Source organism: Coptis chinensis, chromosome 6 (assembly GCF_015680905.1).
Source record: "Coptis chinensis isolate HL-2020 chromosome 6, ASM1568090v1, whole genome shotgun sequence".
NCBI lineage: Eukaryota > Viridiplantae > Streptophyta > Magnoliopsida > Ranunculales > Ranunculaceae > Coptis > Coptis chinensis.
Window position 1 is genome coordinate 55857557 of NC_141461.1, and position 17562 is coordinate 55875118.

At 36.1% G+C, this 17562-nt stretch overlaps 1 protein-coding gene and 1 long non-coding RNA gene across 2 annotated transcripts; both read left to right on the forward strand.

The window, feature by feature from the left end:
• The first annotated feature begins 1467 nt into the window (after nucleotides 1-1467).
• On the forward strand, nucleotides 1468-3136 carry LOC147493664 (uncharacterized). The gene is made up of 3 exons (XR_015198233.1): nucleotides 1468-1561; nucleotides 2198-2315; nucleotides 2940-3136. It is a non-coding gene; the product is annotated as an uncharacterized LOC147493664 (long non-coding RNA).
• Nucleotides 3137-9098: 5962 nt separating this feature from the next.
• LOC147493665 (isopentenyl-diphosphate delta-isomerase) lies at nucleotides 9099-15017 on the forward strand. The gene is made up of 6 exons (XM_086565110.1): nucleotides 9099-9428; nucleotides 10018-10360; nucleotides 11956-12040; nucleotides 13450-13536; nucleotides 13634-13876; nucleotides 14477-15017. Exons 1-6 carry the CDS (start codon nucleotides 9256-9258, stop codon nucleotides 14551-14553), a joined length of 1008 nt encoding a protein of 335 aa, XP_086421236.1. The 5' UTR covers nucleotides 9099-9255; the 3' UTR covers nucleotides 14554-15017.
• Nucleotides 15018-17562: the final 2545 nt, after the last annotated feature.

Sequence of the window (17562 nt, forward strand, 5' to 3'; positions counted from 1 at the left end):
CCAACTGTGAAACTTCCCCACAATTGATACCCTATCTCCAAGTGTATATTAATGTGTAAGCATATACTGTTTCTCAGATATAGTTCCTGTTTGAAATCCTGTCAGAGTTGGATTAGCATGAGTTTTCCGTCTCCAGCCAGTGATTAAAGGAGAGCAAATGAGTTTTATTGATGGGTTTATAAGCACTAACTTGGTTTAAAACCGTTTTGATTCCAGAGCTCAGGTAATTGATGAAGACTTTGTTGTTTGTTATCTTTATTTTAGTTTTACCAAAGTGATTATGACCTTGGGAACTATTCACCGTTTGTCATTTTCTTTTATATGTTGAGTTAAACTCATCGGAACCGCAAGTTTTAAGATTTTTCAGTACATGCATCACTTTAAACTTAAGTTTTTTTTTTCTCTCTCTCTCTCTCTGAGTTTCGGGAATTCTTCTGTTTATTTGACAATGATGGAGATGGTGAGTACGTTCTTCCTATGTCCTATGTTTAAACTTCAAACTGTGTAATTATTTGTTTCATTAATCTATGTGAACTGTCTTATTAATTAATTATATGATGGATACGTACACACAAATAAATCTTCCCTTGAACATTGTATGCAATATAATCTTAATACATCAAAGTGATCCCTACTGTCCTATAACATAAGAGCATAACATAAAGTGTGTTAATTAAGCAAATGCGTCTGAATTCAACTATATTTGTCTCTTCTTTTTGTGGTATTTCTGAATTATTTCCAATGAATTGATCTGCTCTTTAGGTTACATTACTATTGAGGAGCTAGCAACAGTCATTGGATCAAAACCTAGCGTAGGAGGAACTCCAACAAATGATTAGCGAAGTTTTAATATGACAAGCTTCAGAATTCTATTGATGTCAGTAGCAATCATGACTGACAGCAGTGGTCAAAGTGAGCCACACAAGAATGCCAAACCTGATGCACAAGCCACCTTCATAGGGTTCGGTAAGGTTTCATAGTCATTGTCAGTCGTCACTGCTCTTTCTTCCTCTGAAATCACCCTCATCAATGGAGACCTCTTAGGCGACATATATAGCAATTCCATTACTGGTAACATCCCTCTCATAGTAGGCAATTTTCCAGGTGATCTTGCATAGACGGATCCTCTTTTGGCTAGTTGCTTCTTTGCCTTGGTTTTTCTTTGCTGGAGACGCCAATATGTCAGCAAAACAAGCATGGAATTGGTGTTCATCTGATTAGTTGGACTAGGAATGAATTCAGGTTGGATACTCTCTTGGCCAAACAAGTGAGGATCATAGTTTTTTGTCTGACCTACCCCCTCAATATCTCTCTGAGTAGCAAGTGACATATATTCTCCAACAGCCATGCTACAAGCACCAGCAACAACAGCAGCAACAACTCCTACCAGGATCATATCCCACCGATCCTTGCTTGCAGCTACCACACCAAGCATAAGTGAAGTAGTAGAAAGTATTTCATCATTTGAGTATAGCGGCTCTAAGCCACTTAAGAAGAGCTAAAAAAAGCTTTAAGGGTATTTGATAAAGATCAAAATGGCTTCTTCATATCTGCTAATGAGGTAAAACTTTTCTACTATAGTGTATGTACGTTTTAGCTTTGTTTCTATTAGTTAATCACTTCTACTAGCTACGTAAAAGGTATCAGTCATTCAGTCCCATTGGACGACCATTTAAATTGTAATGTCTGGCTTCTTAAAGGTCATTAAGTCATTAACATCGCTTACACGAATTACGTTTAATTGGAAGAAAGAAATTCCATGTGCTTTTGCACGCTGTGTTGACATCATGCATATTTCATGTTGATACATACCAATAGGAAAAGCATCTTTCAATTCACATTGTTCAAGTCCAGAGTACCTTTTGTTGTACCTAACAACTCAATACAATTGAACTTCTCAAACACAAGAGGTAATGTTTTAATCGACAATAAAAATCATATAGGTAACAATCAGGTTGTACAAAGCATATAAGGAATGCTGGAAAGGTTTAGATCAAAGCAGGGCGGTTTCTATCACGCACGGCGATCTCTCTATTAACAATCAGTTAATGGTATCTCTCTATTTAGATTATAGCTTTGATTATTCATATATTTGTTAAATCCTTATTTTCATATCTGTTTTGATCTCAATACTATGAGCCTTTTTATAAAAGTGTTACATAAGATTGCATTGCATCTCAACGCCTTCCATTTACAGGGTCAATAGCTCCTCAACGGCATATGAGTCTTCCAGAATAAATACTACTCCGTATATAGTGATCAAGGGGTGGGTTCGATGGTGTGATTTATTTGCAAGGCTGCCAAAGGCATTGTAGGTAAATGAAAGCCATATAATCTTCATATTTTTAAGGTCATTAATATAATCCACCTTGGTATTTGGTTTTGTTTATATGTACTTTGGTTTATTTTTTTATAATCTTACACATACTCTGAATGCTGAAATGGTTGTTTGATAATCTCTTGAAGAGTATTTCATATCAAAATCAGGCATGTTTTTAAATTTATCACTATATTTTGAGACTCTACATTAGATAGTGATGAAATAGCATAACTATATGTGCTTAATGGTATACTAATTGGAAGCAATTGAAGTTGTGGTTTCCCCATTTTCTCAACTCTTTGATCTAAAATGAAGTTGGTCTGCTATTTTTTTTGTTTTTTGGATGATAAGTTGGTGTGGGGTGTTGATAAAGAGATGAGAAGGCTTTCCAGGGACTGTATGTACATCTGATATGCCTTTCTGTGTCATTGGTTTACTGTTTGTGAGCATGCTTTTATAGGTGTGTTCTCACTGATATTGTCAAAATAGGTATTATTAGTGATAATCTCTCTCCTGCCTTATTTTGAGTTCACTACATTTAAGGTTGATGATACGCACTAAAATAATTAAAATGTGCATGTTTGAATTTCCATAGTGGTTATGCATAGTGATGGTGTAGGTGACTTAGTAGAAGGAAATATAAGTAGAAGTCAATATAAAGCTAGCAGAGGTGACTGCGTAAGCAACTCAGCAAAATTGCTCCAGTGGCTAGCCAGATACGGTATTGTTTTTCAAATTGTCTATAGTGTTACCAGATATATCTTTAAATTTGTCTTATTCGTGGGCCTTTGGTGTTTGAATGCATGCTTTATTTATGCGTGAATTATATTCGAATTCGAATGTACATTTTTTTTTTCCAGAAAAAAACATATGAAGTGGTGATGTTTCCTTTCAATATTGTCCCCAGACTTTGGTTTGGAATTTTGAGACATATACTATTGTAGTGTCGTAGTTTATGTTTAAATCCATTAGACAACTCCCAGGCCGGCCACCTCACATGCCCCCAAACCCCAATAGAACCCCAACTCTTTCCCTCTTCTCTCACTATAATAACCACTCACTCTTTGTGCTCTCTTCTCTTCCACTTCATATAAGAGGAAAGGAGAAAAGAAAAGAGCAAATACCCTTTTGTAGCCATTAAAAGGTTTTACACATGTATACTGTTATTTAACTTTCTGTAGCCTTATTGCATCCTTTCTTTATCTATATCACTAAAAAAGCTGATATATCCTTTGAACAGGGGCAAATGTTTGGAATTCAAACTATGTCCTGCAACTTCAGTTAATCTATATACTACTTCAGTGACTTACCAAGTATGACAATGTTATTTATGTTGTCTATAGCGGTACCAGTTAAATATTTATTTTTTCTTATTCGTACGCCTTGAGTGTTTGAAGGTATGGTGCATTTATTTGTGTTTTTTATTCGATTTTAGACTTTTGTACCTTTTCTTTTCTTTTTTTCTTTTTTGTTCTTTTTTTCCTTTTTACTGGTTTGGAATTCTTGATCTTAACGTTGGTTTGGTAGTTGCATAAAAATGGGTTCGTCTTTTAGAGCGGTTTTGTTGCTGGGTTGGGTATAGATGGTCCCTTCTCTTCCCCTCTTCCATTATGTTGTGATTTCGCTCTCAAATCACGTTATAAATGGTTTTGTATTCTTTCGGCGGTGTTCTCAAAATTTGGTTTAGTGCTTTGAGACATAGAGACTATTGTATTGTCGTATTGGATATAGAATTCCAGTGGATGCATCCATGTACTATGTTGTATAGGTTAGTAATTTAGAATCATATGTATAGATTGTTTTAACGTGCTATGCAACTCAGAGTTTGATTGAGAGACAAATCAGGTGGAGGGGAGCTACATGTTTAATGGACTATTTAGTTCTATTTATCACTTTAACTTGGATTCTACTAAAACAGATCTAATATAATTGGATCTCCTCTCGAATATGAATTGCAATGGCTTGAAAATCACTGTGTACCCATTTCAAATTAATTGGAATTAACTAACTTGCAATTAAGTGAGTGTATGTGTGAAATCACCAATTATACCTTTGTGTTCACACTTATATATATCATATTGTAGGAACCGTTATTTCAGAATGACTATTTCTACAAACCGCAAACACCATGCGCAGCGGAATTAATGGGTGTCCACGATTTGTGATTGGAAAATATACCTTTGAGAATTTGGTTTTGATAACTATGAGAATCCAAGTTTTATGAATCCAAATCAACAATCAACCCCTTGATCTTCTGTTGTATTTCTTTAGAATATATTGGACGTTGTGTGGACAACGATCTACCAATCCCCTTCTTTCTCACAAAGCTAGATCCAATTTTGGATCTATCTTTCCTTGCCTCCTTTTTTTGTTCAGATGAATAGTGAATTTTGGCCAGAGAGAAATTATTCAATTTATAGGCTACAACAGGGACCATGAGGAGAAATTAGGGTTGGGCCTCCTGACGAGCTTGGGCTTCCCATGTTCGCCCAGAACACACGGCCCAAGTTCGTCAACAAATGGCTTATTCCACTAAAGGCCATTGTTGCACTACCGCCCTAATCCCAAATTACGTGTCAGCATTTATGGGCTCCATATTATATGCTCGTTGATCTCTCCATGTTTAAGATATCGAATGTCCGTTGATTAAGTCAAGTTACTGACAACTACATTAATCAACTTCTTACATCCTTGAGTAGTACCACTCAACCTTATTGTCATGTCGGAATAAATCCACCTGCAGGATTTACATGACAATCTTTTTGAGCTCCTCAAGGGGACATCATCAACCCGACTTCTTGCGGGACACGGATTCCTTCTATAATCAACAGGACACCTTACATATAATGTCATTACCCAATCCATCGAGTTTGTTGATTCACAAATGAATCTCACTCATTGATGATTTAAAGCAATGTACAATGCATGTAAGTGCCCGTTATTATATCCGGATTAGGAGGACAAACATCCATAATAACAGAGGCGTTTGTTCTCTTATATAGTCAGTATAAGGAGAAACAACCTCACTTGGTACTGTTCAATACACACAAAGTGTACTAGTGTAATCCTATAGTCAAGATAGACTAATACCATATTATACTACAAACGTACTAATGGTTTGTCCAAATCCATCTAGGTTGTGAACGATTACTTATACTTTATAAGGTACTTATGATATGATCTTCTGTGTGTTCACACCATATCATCTACAACATAAAGTATTAGACACATGCATATAACTAATAACATATATAATATGCATAACATTTGCCCATATGATTCTCATTCAAAATATAAAGAATTAGAGTTAATACAAAAGTAATGTTTTTAGTATATAACCCTATCACATATATCATGAAATGGAACTCTTGAACATGCAAATTTGCAGTCCAATGCAACAAAGTTGTTCCTAGCTCAATTCTGATTTTTTATTCCTTTCTATATATTCTACTTAAAATTAGAATGACTAGGCATATGTATTTTGTGTAATGTTGAACGATATTATCAACTTTTATTTATAGAGCAAAATAGTCTAGACTCTAGGGTTTAAGTTTCCATGTATGCTTAAGGCTACGAGATAGACAACTAGTCATACCAAGTGCTTGATAGGTCTTCATTAAGGGAGTGTAAGCATTGATATCTAAAAACTACATACCCTCAACTCCAAATATTCACAGCACACAAGAATAACATTTAAGCACAATTAATAGCCACGAAAGTGTTACATAATTTTTAATTTCTTTGTACATGCATTCATTTGAATAATTACTGTGACGTCACTTTCTTAATTACATATATTGCACTTGCCACCCGAAAGATTTTTTTTCTTCAAGGATTGATGACAATTTTACAATGACTTCCTGCAGAAGAGGAAGAGAAACCACTGCTTATTGCTTTGGCCGCAGAAGAGGATGAACAAGAGTCTGGTTTCATCAACACTTTATTCAATTTGATTCATATGTATACCTTTATTTGAGTGACTCTTATTTCGGATATTATTTTCGCTCGGGTTTTCTCTAGAATCTTTTGTCAATAGCCACTTCTGTCGAACAACATGAAGTATGAGAGTGCTTCATCAAAGGTGAGTATCTTAATTATGTTATTTTATATATATCTGATATCAGCAATGTAACATGCATAAATGTTGCACTTAATAAGCTTAATGATGGTTTTGGACAGTCTAATTATTATTATTATTATTATTATTATTATATATATATATATATCCAATGCAAGAATTGTTCTATGGGAAAATCTACCTTAGTCATGAAGTCAATGGCAGGTGTGACTTTCTTTCTGATTTTTTTTTAATACTTCATTAACCTCTATCTTTGCGTTATTGTGATTATCCAACTTATATCATGTCCATCATTATAACGAGGTATTGTGAAGGGAAGAGCTAACATGCTAGTTGATAATATTTTCATTATATATAGTAGTTAGAGCCTATGATGGCCTCACCTAGAAAATACTTAGGTAGTCGGGGATTCATTTACCTTGCTCATTTTTAAAAATTAATATGTTTCTCTAGAGCACTAATATATAAGAATATTTGGTGCTAGAATTGCAAAATTGTTAGAATATTTGGTGGCCTTTGCATGCCTAAATACTAATTTGCGGAGACTTTCAAGACGATATATGAGAATAATGAATGATGGATGAGTACTTATCTTTTAGACAATAATTTATGATATAAGCTGAATTTTGAGATACCGTTCTTAGTTTTTAGTCACATTACATGAGCTTTCTTCAGTTAAATCAAGCTCTTTGGGCTATTAAAAGCAAGAAAATGAACAATGAGCTAGCACTAAAATGGCTAGCCTTCATATCTAGGTCAATAATCTCCCACCATTTTCTCTCATTTTGAGAGAGGAAGGCGCTTCCATTGTAAGATTTATCAGCTCTCTCCATGTTGTAGAGAGTAGTCGAAGTGTTTGATACTTAACTGCTAGTAGGCTCTCATCTAGCTCTCAATGCGAATTGTGAGATTTTTAAGCGTGTTTTTCTAAAGTGTTGGGCCAAGTTCCTGATGTATAAGGACAATGCAACATATCAGCTGATCCATCATCGCTTGAGGGGTAGATGGTTACGAGTAGATGGTTGCAACATATCAGCTATTATAGTAGAGGACAAGTCAAAGCGGCATATTTTTTTTTGTTATTGGTGTACTTTAATTCTTATATTGATGTAATATCCTATGTAGACTGAGTATGCCGTTGTGCTGCAGATGTCATTATAACTCCATTTTGGATGAATAATTAACAAACCGGCCAAATGACTAAGTTTTGGAGGTTATGTACCATTCTTCTAATTCAATTCCTATGGTTGTATATTACCTATTTACCTAAGATTTATATACTGATTTTAGTGAATGACGTTACAGAAATGTTTTTGATGTACTAACTTTTTATCTTTGTTGTCTGCAATGTGCACTTGCTAGGATGAGAGACTCAAAGTACGTGTGATTTGGAGATAAACTTATTAGTTTATTGTTTACATGTGTCTATGAAATCAAATAGAATTAGAGATCCCTTTTAAGTAAAATTTTAAACGGCTGCCAGTGCGTATGCTTAGGCATAATGTGAATTGTAAGTATGCTCACTGAAATAATATTTACACTCTTAGGTAAGTTTTACTAAAAAAAAAAAAAAAAAAAAAAAATAGACATTGCGTGCAGAGCACGTGCATCTTTACAAATGTCTTTGGCTAAATCCATGCATTTACATTTCGAAGTGGTGGTGGGTTTGCTCTCATAATTACATCATCGTGATTGTAATTATTTTGTGTACACAGTACACCATGTAATGGTTGTTCGATAGTGACTAATTGGGGTCTGTGCAGTTTAATAGGCGATTAATAGCCGATTAATAGGTGCATATGCACTATAAGCTACTTGACCGATACGATTAGCAGAAAAAATCCCGATCTAAGCGGGATCGATTAATAGCCTGATTTATGCCGATTAATAGGTCTAATAGGCGATTTAGCATAAATAAGTGTTAAAAAAGCGGCGACTAATAGGTCTAAGGGTTTGTTGTTTTATGTTTTTCTCAAAACATGGTTTATATATATAAAGTTATAGAACAAAAGACTTATAATATATAAAATCCAACTTAAACTAACTTTTCCATGATATAATTTTAGCGGAGTCATTGATGCTTTTGTGTTTTTCATATTTTATATATTTTTATTTGACTTATGTTGACCAATAACTATGTAATGAGGCTGTGATTGCATTTTAGTGATTGTTGGATATGTTTCTCATTTTCATTTCACTTCAATATGCATTTAGCTAATAAGTATTTGTAGCATGTGTTATAGGTTACCTATGGGAATGGAAAATCTTATTTAGAATTATTACTCGATTAGTTTCCGATTAATCTCCGATATATTTCGATTAATAGGCCTAATCGCTATGCACTCCTTAACCGATTAGCTACGGCTTAACGCTTAAACTGCACAGATTGGGGAATTAATTAGATTGGTTTTGCATGTAATAGTTATTTTGTACCTATTTGTTTGTGCCAACTTATTTCTAACGTGTGTCAGCCAACTTATTTCTAACGTAGTAACGGCAACCCGAGAGACACACGAGCCAAGATTGAACACCCTAAAACTATACTGGACTTGCAGGACAACGAGCCCATACACCCGGTTACATAGGAGTTATATTGTTATTAATCAAGTAATTCCTTGAGATAACAAGCAATTACTAAATCGACGGTTGTGAAAGTGTGACACGGGAGGTAGAAGTGAAAAGTTAATCAGCTGCTCAACTGACCTATAGAAACCTTTCTATAGTCCCAATTTTTTTTATTGTATTTTTCCTTAAAAGTATAAAGTCTTCATCATCTTCCATCGAGTTTTGAGGATCAACAAAATAAAAAGAAGGAAGAGTGAGCTTCGAATAAATTAATAATAATTAGTAAAGAATAATGTCGGGTGTAGCAATAATATTGGATCTATGGAGAAAAAATCCAAACTTTGCAAGAGCAGCAACAGATTCAATTCACTCACACCATTTGTTTTCAGCAACATTGGCTGTTTCTGCTGCTGCTGCTTCTCTTGCTTCTGCAAAATCTCATCTACCTTCTCGCTTTCTTTTCGGGTAACCATTTATTTTTAGTAAAGATGTCTTTTTTTTATGTTTATTAGTCTGTTTTACTGTTGCAATATGTTTTTCTTGTTTTCAGTATTGACATTTTTAATGAAATTAGTATATGTGAATAAAGTAGTAGTATGCCACTTGCTTTGTGGTTAAGAATAAGAATAAAGGGGAGTTGGAAGAGTTTTTATGTATTGAGTTATTAGTATCTCAGGAAACAACTTTTTGTGGTCTCTCTGATCATATTAATTTTCACTATCAAATTATTGAGAAAACGAGTTGACTGCTTAGAAAGGTAGAAATTTAAATTGTATTAGATCAAAGAAACATAGGTCGAGGTAACCTACAATTGCGCAGTATAAAGAAAATAAGGACAGCCCAAAAGTAAACCAACCACCAACGACTGTTTTTAACTGAATCTTACGGTTCGAAGTTACTTCACTTTATTCTCTCTCATTCTTTGTAGTTCATACCTACTAGACTGCTATTTACAACTGCAACTTGTCATCTCCCTCAGTAGATGATATCTGTATTTCACTATTTCTCGATCAGAGGTAGTTTTGTAGTTTGATATCAACCTATTATGTTTCAGGGATGGTGGAATATCAGTTGCATATTCTGATGCTGGAGCAGATGTGACTGAAGATTTCATTTCTAAACTTCAAAATATTTCTGGAAACATCTTTCGAAGTGACTCTATAAACTATGCTCCTAAAGAGTACCCAATAGCACTAAAACCTCTGCTTTCAGCTTATGCACCAAGGGCTCTTGCACTGACTGCTGTGAGGTCATTTTTAATGTTCTACTTGCCGCTTCTGGAGCCTCGTGCAGAGGATGATGATGAGTTCCTAGAGGAAGCGCCAGGTGAACAACCCCAGGAGCATCCCCCTTCAGATGCTCTGTGGAAGAAATCGGTGAAGCAAATAATTTTTGAGGTGACTATTTGATATGTTTATTTCTGTGCTCTTCCAAAAATTAACCTTTCGTTGAAGCTCTAAAATCTTTCATACACAAGAGTGAGTCGCACAATTTTTTTTATTATTATTGGTACAATTTAGTAGTGTTAACATCCAATCAGAAGATTTTGTACTTTGAGATGGTTTCAGAGTACAAAGAAAACAAAAGCAAATACCCAAAAAACAAAACAAAGATACATCATAGAAAGGCTCTCTCTCCCTTTCTCATCTCTGTGAAAGACTCCCATCTTAATATAAAATGAGACAAAGGGATGTCCTTACTCCCTACGCTTTCAACGAAAAGAAAATGAGTCCTTTAGTCAACAAAAGCAACACTAAAGATCAAGGTTTAAAAAAACGCATTTGGGGCTTAGGCCTCGAGGCGCACCTTTTAGGGATTTAGCGCCTGTAGGCGTAAGCCTCACAGGTTTTTATGCTTATACTTCTTTTCCCATTAGTTGAACACTTATCCCCCGTATAATTTCTTCAGAGATTAAACAGTCCATATTAGTTTGTGTTTTGAGCAATAAAACACCTCATTTTATTAAAAATCTCAAACTTCCATATCATTAAACCCCATTTTTTTTTTTTTTTTTTTTTTTTTTTTTTTTTTCTTGATGCTCGCCTCAAGCCTCAAGATTTTTAGGAGTTTTCTAGAACACTGCCAAAGATAAATGCATCCTCAAAGTGCCTTCTACAGCTAGATACTGACATAATGGCAAATGGTATAATACTTCAAAATCTACTCCCAACTGGAATTGAACAGTCATGAAACAGAAACTTATGGGATTCTTCACCAAATTGACTAATAATAGTCCTGACTGATCAGGGAAATAATACGAAATCCACTACAAGAATTTAACCATGCTCATAGTTATGTTTCAGAGAGTAGAGGAGTAGGTTCACATGGTGCTTTTCATGAGCATGTTCTACTCTCATTGGAGAGAAGTTTTTGCTTGCAAGGTGCAAACATCTTGTGAAGTTTCTCCACCAGATCCCACATTGTTTTAATCTTGGAAGTAACCCCTAGTGGAAGCTCAGGTTACTTAAATACCAAGTTACCAAAATCAGACCCCGAAAGTGCGCTAATACCGTGTTAGGAAATGAAGAATACTATACCTGTATTTTTCATAATGTAAAGGTACAATAAAGCAATCCTCTATTAAGGAAAGAGAACTTTGGAGACACTAGAGTCTCTGCAATGTGGGACAAAATGACAACATAGCCATGGACTATAACATATTAGCATCTAAACCTAAACCCACTAAGAAATAAAGTAAAATGAAATAAAAACAACTAAAAGTTAAGCATTTTTTTGAAACCTATATTAGTTCTAAGTTCTAACAGATCTGTATAACTTATTATTCCATGTTCCGTTTTATAAATGGAATTTCATTGTTTACCATAGGCATGTTCAAAGTTTATTTTTTCTCAAACTTTTATGCACAAGCTCTCAATTATTCTCACTTGCCGTTCCAAGGTGAGGGGTATAAGACGAGATTCGATTGTGTAATAGCTAAGTCACACAATAACTTAATTGTCTCATCAGTCTTGTGGTTTGCTTAATGTTTCAGACTACTGTTGTAACAACTAGGCGGATTTTAGAAAGAGTTGCTGTTCATTATGTTTCACAACGAATGGCATGGAAACTTCTTAAAGGTACTCTTCATGTACGATATAACGCACCTTGGCTACAAACTGAAATTTTACCGAACAGTATTTGAGTATGTGATCTTGTCACCATATATGCAACCGGTATTGAAAATTTGAAATTCCATGTTAATGGCCGGATACATGTGGGTCCAATTTTTTGTATAAAATTTTGATCTAGGGAGAAAAACTGAAGCAAATAGAATACAACAATCTAAATTGATTAGTTTAGTAATTAACTAAGGTCTCATTGCATTGGTAGGGGGAAATGGTTGTTGCTTGACAGTGATGGGATGAATGGAGCCACTTCCAGGTGGTTGTGTGTTTTTCGATGCTTGCATTGGTTGTTTAATAAAGAATATACCTTTTCTGTTTGAAAACACATCAAACACCACCTCTCTGTTTGTGAAGAGTAACATAGTTTGGAAGTTCAATGTCTAAGGAGGTGGTAAGACAGTTATCATGAATCATAAGGTTCTTTTTAGTAATGTTAGGGGGTTTGAGGTTGGATCTCAATCACCCGATGATTAAGTATTGTATCCATAAAGCGAAGGCTGGCTTGGTCACCTCAACAGACCCAGTTGGAGTCTATCTGAAGTTTGGTGTGTTTTCAGGGCCATTTGGTCATGTGACTTTCAGTAACTTGGCTTTCAAAAGTCAATTACTTAAGTTAAATCGGTAATAAATTAAGTTGCTGAGTGAAGTCAAAATCCTAGTCTATTGAATTGATCATTGGTTATTCAATATGTATTTAGAAAAAAATCTGTGGCTTTTAGGGCACTTCCCAATTGTTTATTGGCTCTATGGCGTAAGACGATTAAGGCTCGCAAAGTTTGCAGGGTGTATGAACAACTAGAATAGTGGGTTAGACAAAATCTGGCATTAGGAATTCTGGTTCTGGAAATCGAGACACCAACTCCTGGTGCTTGTGATACCTTCTGCAGCTCTTGAATTCAAGTTGATTATGCTTCACTTCTTCCTTGGAGAAAGCATTAAGATGAAACCCAGTTATTGATCTCCCAGTGGTATTTCATGTGAATCCTATCCTCAGTGACTACATAGCCCATTTTAAGCATCCAGTGCATGTTAAGTTGTTAACTGTCTCAATTTACCGTTGGATAGGTCAAGTAAGACTTCACTGTGGTGTAAGGTCAATATACTTTCACGATCATTATCATCTGTTGTCATTTAGTTTAGCAGAGAACATGTATGTCAAGATAATGTAAAGTCATATGCTTATGTATGAAGTCTGTTAGAGGGAATTTGTTTTTTTGGGTTAAGTAGAAATGTGACTTCTTTCTTTGATATTCCACCATTACCATCTTAGTCAAAGTAGAGCCGATTGATCTGGTTATTGTTGTTAGGTTAATTAAGTAAATTATTTTAAGTGTACTAATGGATGCTGTCAATACGCGCAGATATTCCCAAATCAGCCAGACGAAAGGCTGCAAGGGGGATGACATCCTCATTTTACTTCTACAGTGTCAGTAGAACAACATTCAGAGGTCGAATCCTTTTAAATTGATGAAGTTCCTTTAATCATTGTGGGGATTACCTGTTTGTCAAAACCTCAATCCATACTGTTTCATTATTTTGTAACAGCACATTTGCTAGCAGTCGCAGCATCGTGGCTAGTAAAAGTTGGAATTGAGATATACCAATGTTTCTCTCGTTTGTCCTACAATGAGGAGGAAGGCGATAGGGTTGAGAAAGAAGAAGAGTTTCGACTTCTAGGGAGGAGGCTTGTTATCATAACCTTGAAATGTGGTGCATCCTTGATTTTTGCTCCCATTGGTGCAGCGATTGGTTCCACATATTTTCATCCTTCAATAGGACAGTGGATTGGTAAGTTCATTACTTTGTTTCAGTGTGTTTTTTTGTTTTATTTTAGTTATATGTGTGCATCTCCTGCACCAGTCCTAGGTAGGCAACAGCTCAATGACCTGAAGTCCTGAACATTATCTATCGTTCAGCTGGGCAGTGCCCACTGTCTGTATACACGGTTAGTTATAATTGCTCAATGAACATATAATACAAGAACTTTAATCGGGGTTCGTTTAAAACATATGATACACGTTTTCATTAGATTTTTAAAACGGATGATACACATTATCTCCATGTATCGTTAGATTTTTAAAGTTGTAGACACCAGCATTTTCTGGCCGCAGTACTAGATGATGGCTTTTAACATTTTCTGCATGGGATTTGAGCGGGCTTGGTTGGCTGCTTCTGTTATTAATGACCATAGTTTTGGGCGAAAATTTGAATATTAATTGAGCAAGTGTGTGTGCCAATAAAGCTCAAAAATCAAAATATCTTGAGCTTTATTCTATTTTGCATTATCAACTATCAGCAACGTTTAACATCCATTCAAAGTTGCCTTTTAATTTTAATCATACTGATTAAAATGTAGCTATTGATAGATTGTTAACATGTTTCCTGCAGGCTGTGCTATTGGGGACTTGGCAGGGCCAACCCTTGTAACATTTTTGTTGGACAGAGGTTTTCATCTGGAGCTGTAGAGCACCCCACCTGTGCTTGTGCTTCTTTTGAAGTTGAGCAAATGTGAGTGGTAAACTTTGAACATTTTATTGTTCCAGTGGTGACTTATTCCAAGAGGTACTCTAGCAGTAAATACAGAAAGCCAGGCTGGACACCCATCCTCATTTTTCTGATTCCAGGTTTTAATTTTTATCAGTAACTGTGGATTCATTATCAAAAAAGATGATACACAGTAGGACAAGTCGACTCCCCTTCAAGATCCACATAACAATCCTCATTTTTTCAGTGTTGATTTATAAAATGCTTCCTGGCATCCCTTTGCGCACAGAGGATCCAGAAGTATTTCAAATCCATGTGAAAAATAAGCTGGAAAGTGGTGGTATGCAAGAATGTAAACGAAATAAATTCTATTGTTCTCGTCAGTGAATATGACTATAATTGGATCTTATATATTTAGTTAAAAGGATGGGGGTTCCATTTTAAACGGTTGATCTGTCTCTAGTAATCGCATAAATGCCTTCAATCAGTCCGGTGGAATTGTTTGAAAGTATGGCTATGTATAATGAAAAAGCTAATGAAGTGCTTTTAGGGAAGCAGCTTCAAGCTATAAACAGCGAAGGTGGTTGAGCATTTCGAAGGTAAGAATTCATCCACAAAAGCTTTGTACTTTTAAAGGTATAGCTCAGTGACCATCCTTTGTTGGAGGGAGTCAGGGAGAGTTCCTTGGCATGTTTCATAAACTGTACATATAGCTACAGTTCTGGATCTTGGAAAGTGCTTTACGGAGTGGATAGAGCTCATATGGGGGTCAATTGGCTTAGTATCTAGTATTTATATTTACATTTGAATGTGTCCAGTGGCCTACTGATCAGAGTTTGGGCCAAGGTATTGGGTTCAATTCACGCTTCAGAATGGCCGTCCCGAAGGATAAAACTTATAGAAGTTAATAATTTTCCCGATTCACAACTTCACATCGACGGGAAGGTTGGGCACCTGTATAATTTTGATTTGTCTCTCTATCCATAGAGAACGTTGTTAAATGAGAGAAAATTCTTCTCCCAAACTATACAAACTGCAGTCTAAACACCTCCAAAGTCCAAACACCATCCATATGCATTGCACACGTGTGACCACGTACAACCTATGACTCAAGTCTCATTGGTTAACTTTTGCATGATGATGAAATCGGAGATTTTTGTAATAAAATGATTTGCAATTCTCATTTCACTAATTTACAGAAGGTAAAACTAATCAAGTCACCAAAAAGAAGTTTTTTTTTTTTTTTTTTTTTTTTTTTTTTTTTTTTCGATAAACTTTTCATATTATATATTAAGCCTTAAAGCCATAAAGGCACAGAGTTTGTCTCCACCATACACATTGGCAGAGCTGTTAAAGGTAGCTGGTGGAGTGCCCACTGAGCTAACTGGTGAGCATCACCATTTACAGACCGACGCACCCAGTTGAATATTACAGACTCTAAACTACTTAACAGTTTTGTTATAGCAAAATGTAAAGCTTGCAAACTCCATCTACATCCATCCCCATTAAAAGACTGTATGACCTCTTTACAGTCCCCTTGAAACACATAGTTATAACTGCCTAAGAAACAAGCCAGCAGAGCAGCTACTTCACTTGCCACCATCTCAGCTTCTTTAGGGCCCTTAGCTTTAAAACTCCTAACAGCAACTCCAACCAAATCCCCGACATCATTCCAAGCCAGACACCCCGCACTAGCACATCCTGTATCCCTGTGGAAAGCAGCATCAAATCTTATGAGAATGCTATCTCTAGGAATTACAGGAAACAAAGACGTTAGATCATTTATTGGATGTGGATTAAGGGGAGGGTTAGGAAGATCTTCTCTGAATGCTTTGCAGCAGCTTTGTGTGACCACTGAGCTTCTCCTTAGAAGACTTGCCCTGTTAGGAATCTTAAGCTCAAACTTTGCTGCATTTCTAGCTTCCCAAATATGGTAAAGCAAGACACGGTTGTAGACTCTGCTTGGTTAATGTATTCCCTCAAGACTAGAGCACCACATCGTAAACTTGTCCAAACCATGATCCCGATAGTATTCCCACTATCGGCGCATGAAGTCCAAGCTCGACCCAAACCAAGCACGACCCGATCCCCCATCACATCCAAAAAGAGATGTGTATCTGTTTCCATAGTATTCCAACAAAAAGGACATGCAAATTCCCCATTCATGTTCCTTTCCATAAGTAAATCTCCCATGGGTAAGGCTCTTTTGTAAACTTTCCAAAGGAACAGTTGTATGTGAGCTGGGAGAGTTGATGTCCATATTCTAGATATGGTCTTCTGACTGAAACTTGAGGACTGCCCTTCCCAACTTCTTTGGTTAAAGAATTTATAGGCAATCTTCACAGTAAAAGCCCATTTCCCATCTTCAGACCATATCATCTTGTCTTTTTTGGCCCCCAAAGGCCTCACCACCACCTCTTGGATCTGTTTGCTGATAAGAGGTGGGAAAAGCTGGTTCAGTTTTCCTATATCCCACCCATTGCCACTGGGAAGGAACATATCAACCACATGTGCCCTCTCAAGATCTGGGTGATCAACTCCCAGTTCTTTTAGTGTGCTAGGTCTACCTTCTTTACAAAGCCAGGGGTCATGAAGAAGAGAAGTGGTTAACCCATTTCCAATGCTCCATATCAGACCCCCACTCATGAGATTAAACACCTTATGCACCCCTTCCGTAGTAGGATCTTTGTTCTCCGTGAGGTTTTAGCACATCCCCAATCCAACTTTTACTATAAATGCTAGTGAAGACTCTAGTCCACAAGGACTCTAAGTCAGTAGCAGCCTTCCAAGGTAGTTTAGCTAGCATGGCTATATTCATATCTCTAGTTTTGCTAAAACCCAAACCTCCCACTTGTTTAGGTTTGCACAATTGCCCCCACCCAATGGTGTGGACACTATTAGAGTTATAGGACCCATTCCAGAAAAAATCTCTCGCAAGCTTTGTCTATCTTGTCACAAGTAGAGACAGGGGAGAAGGTAGGTAGCCATGG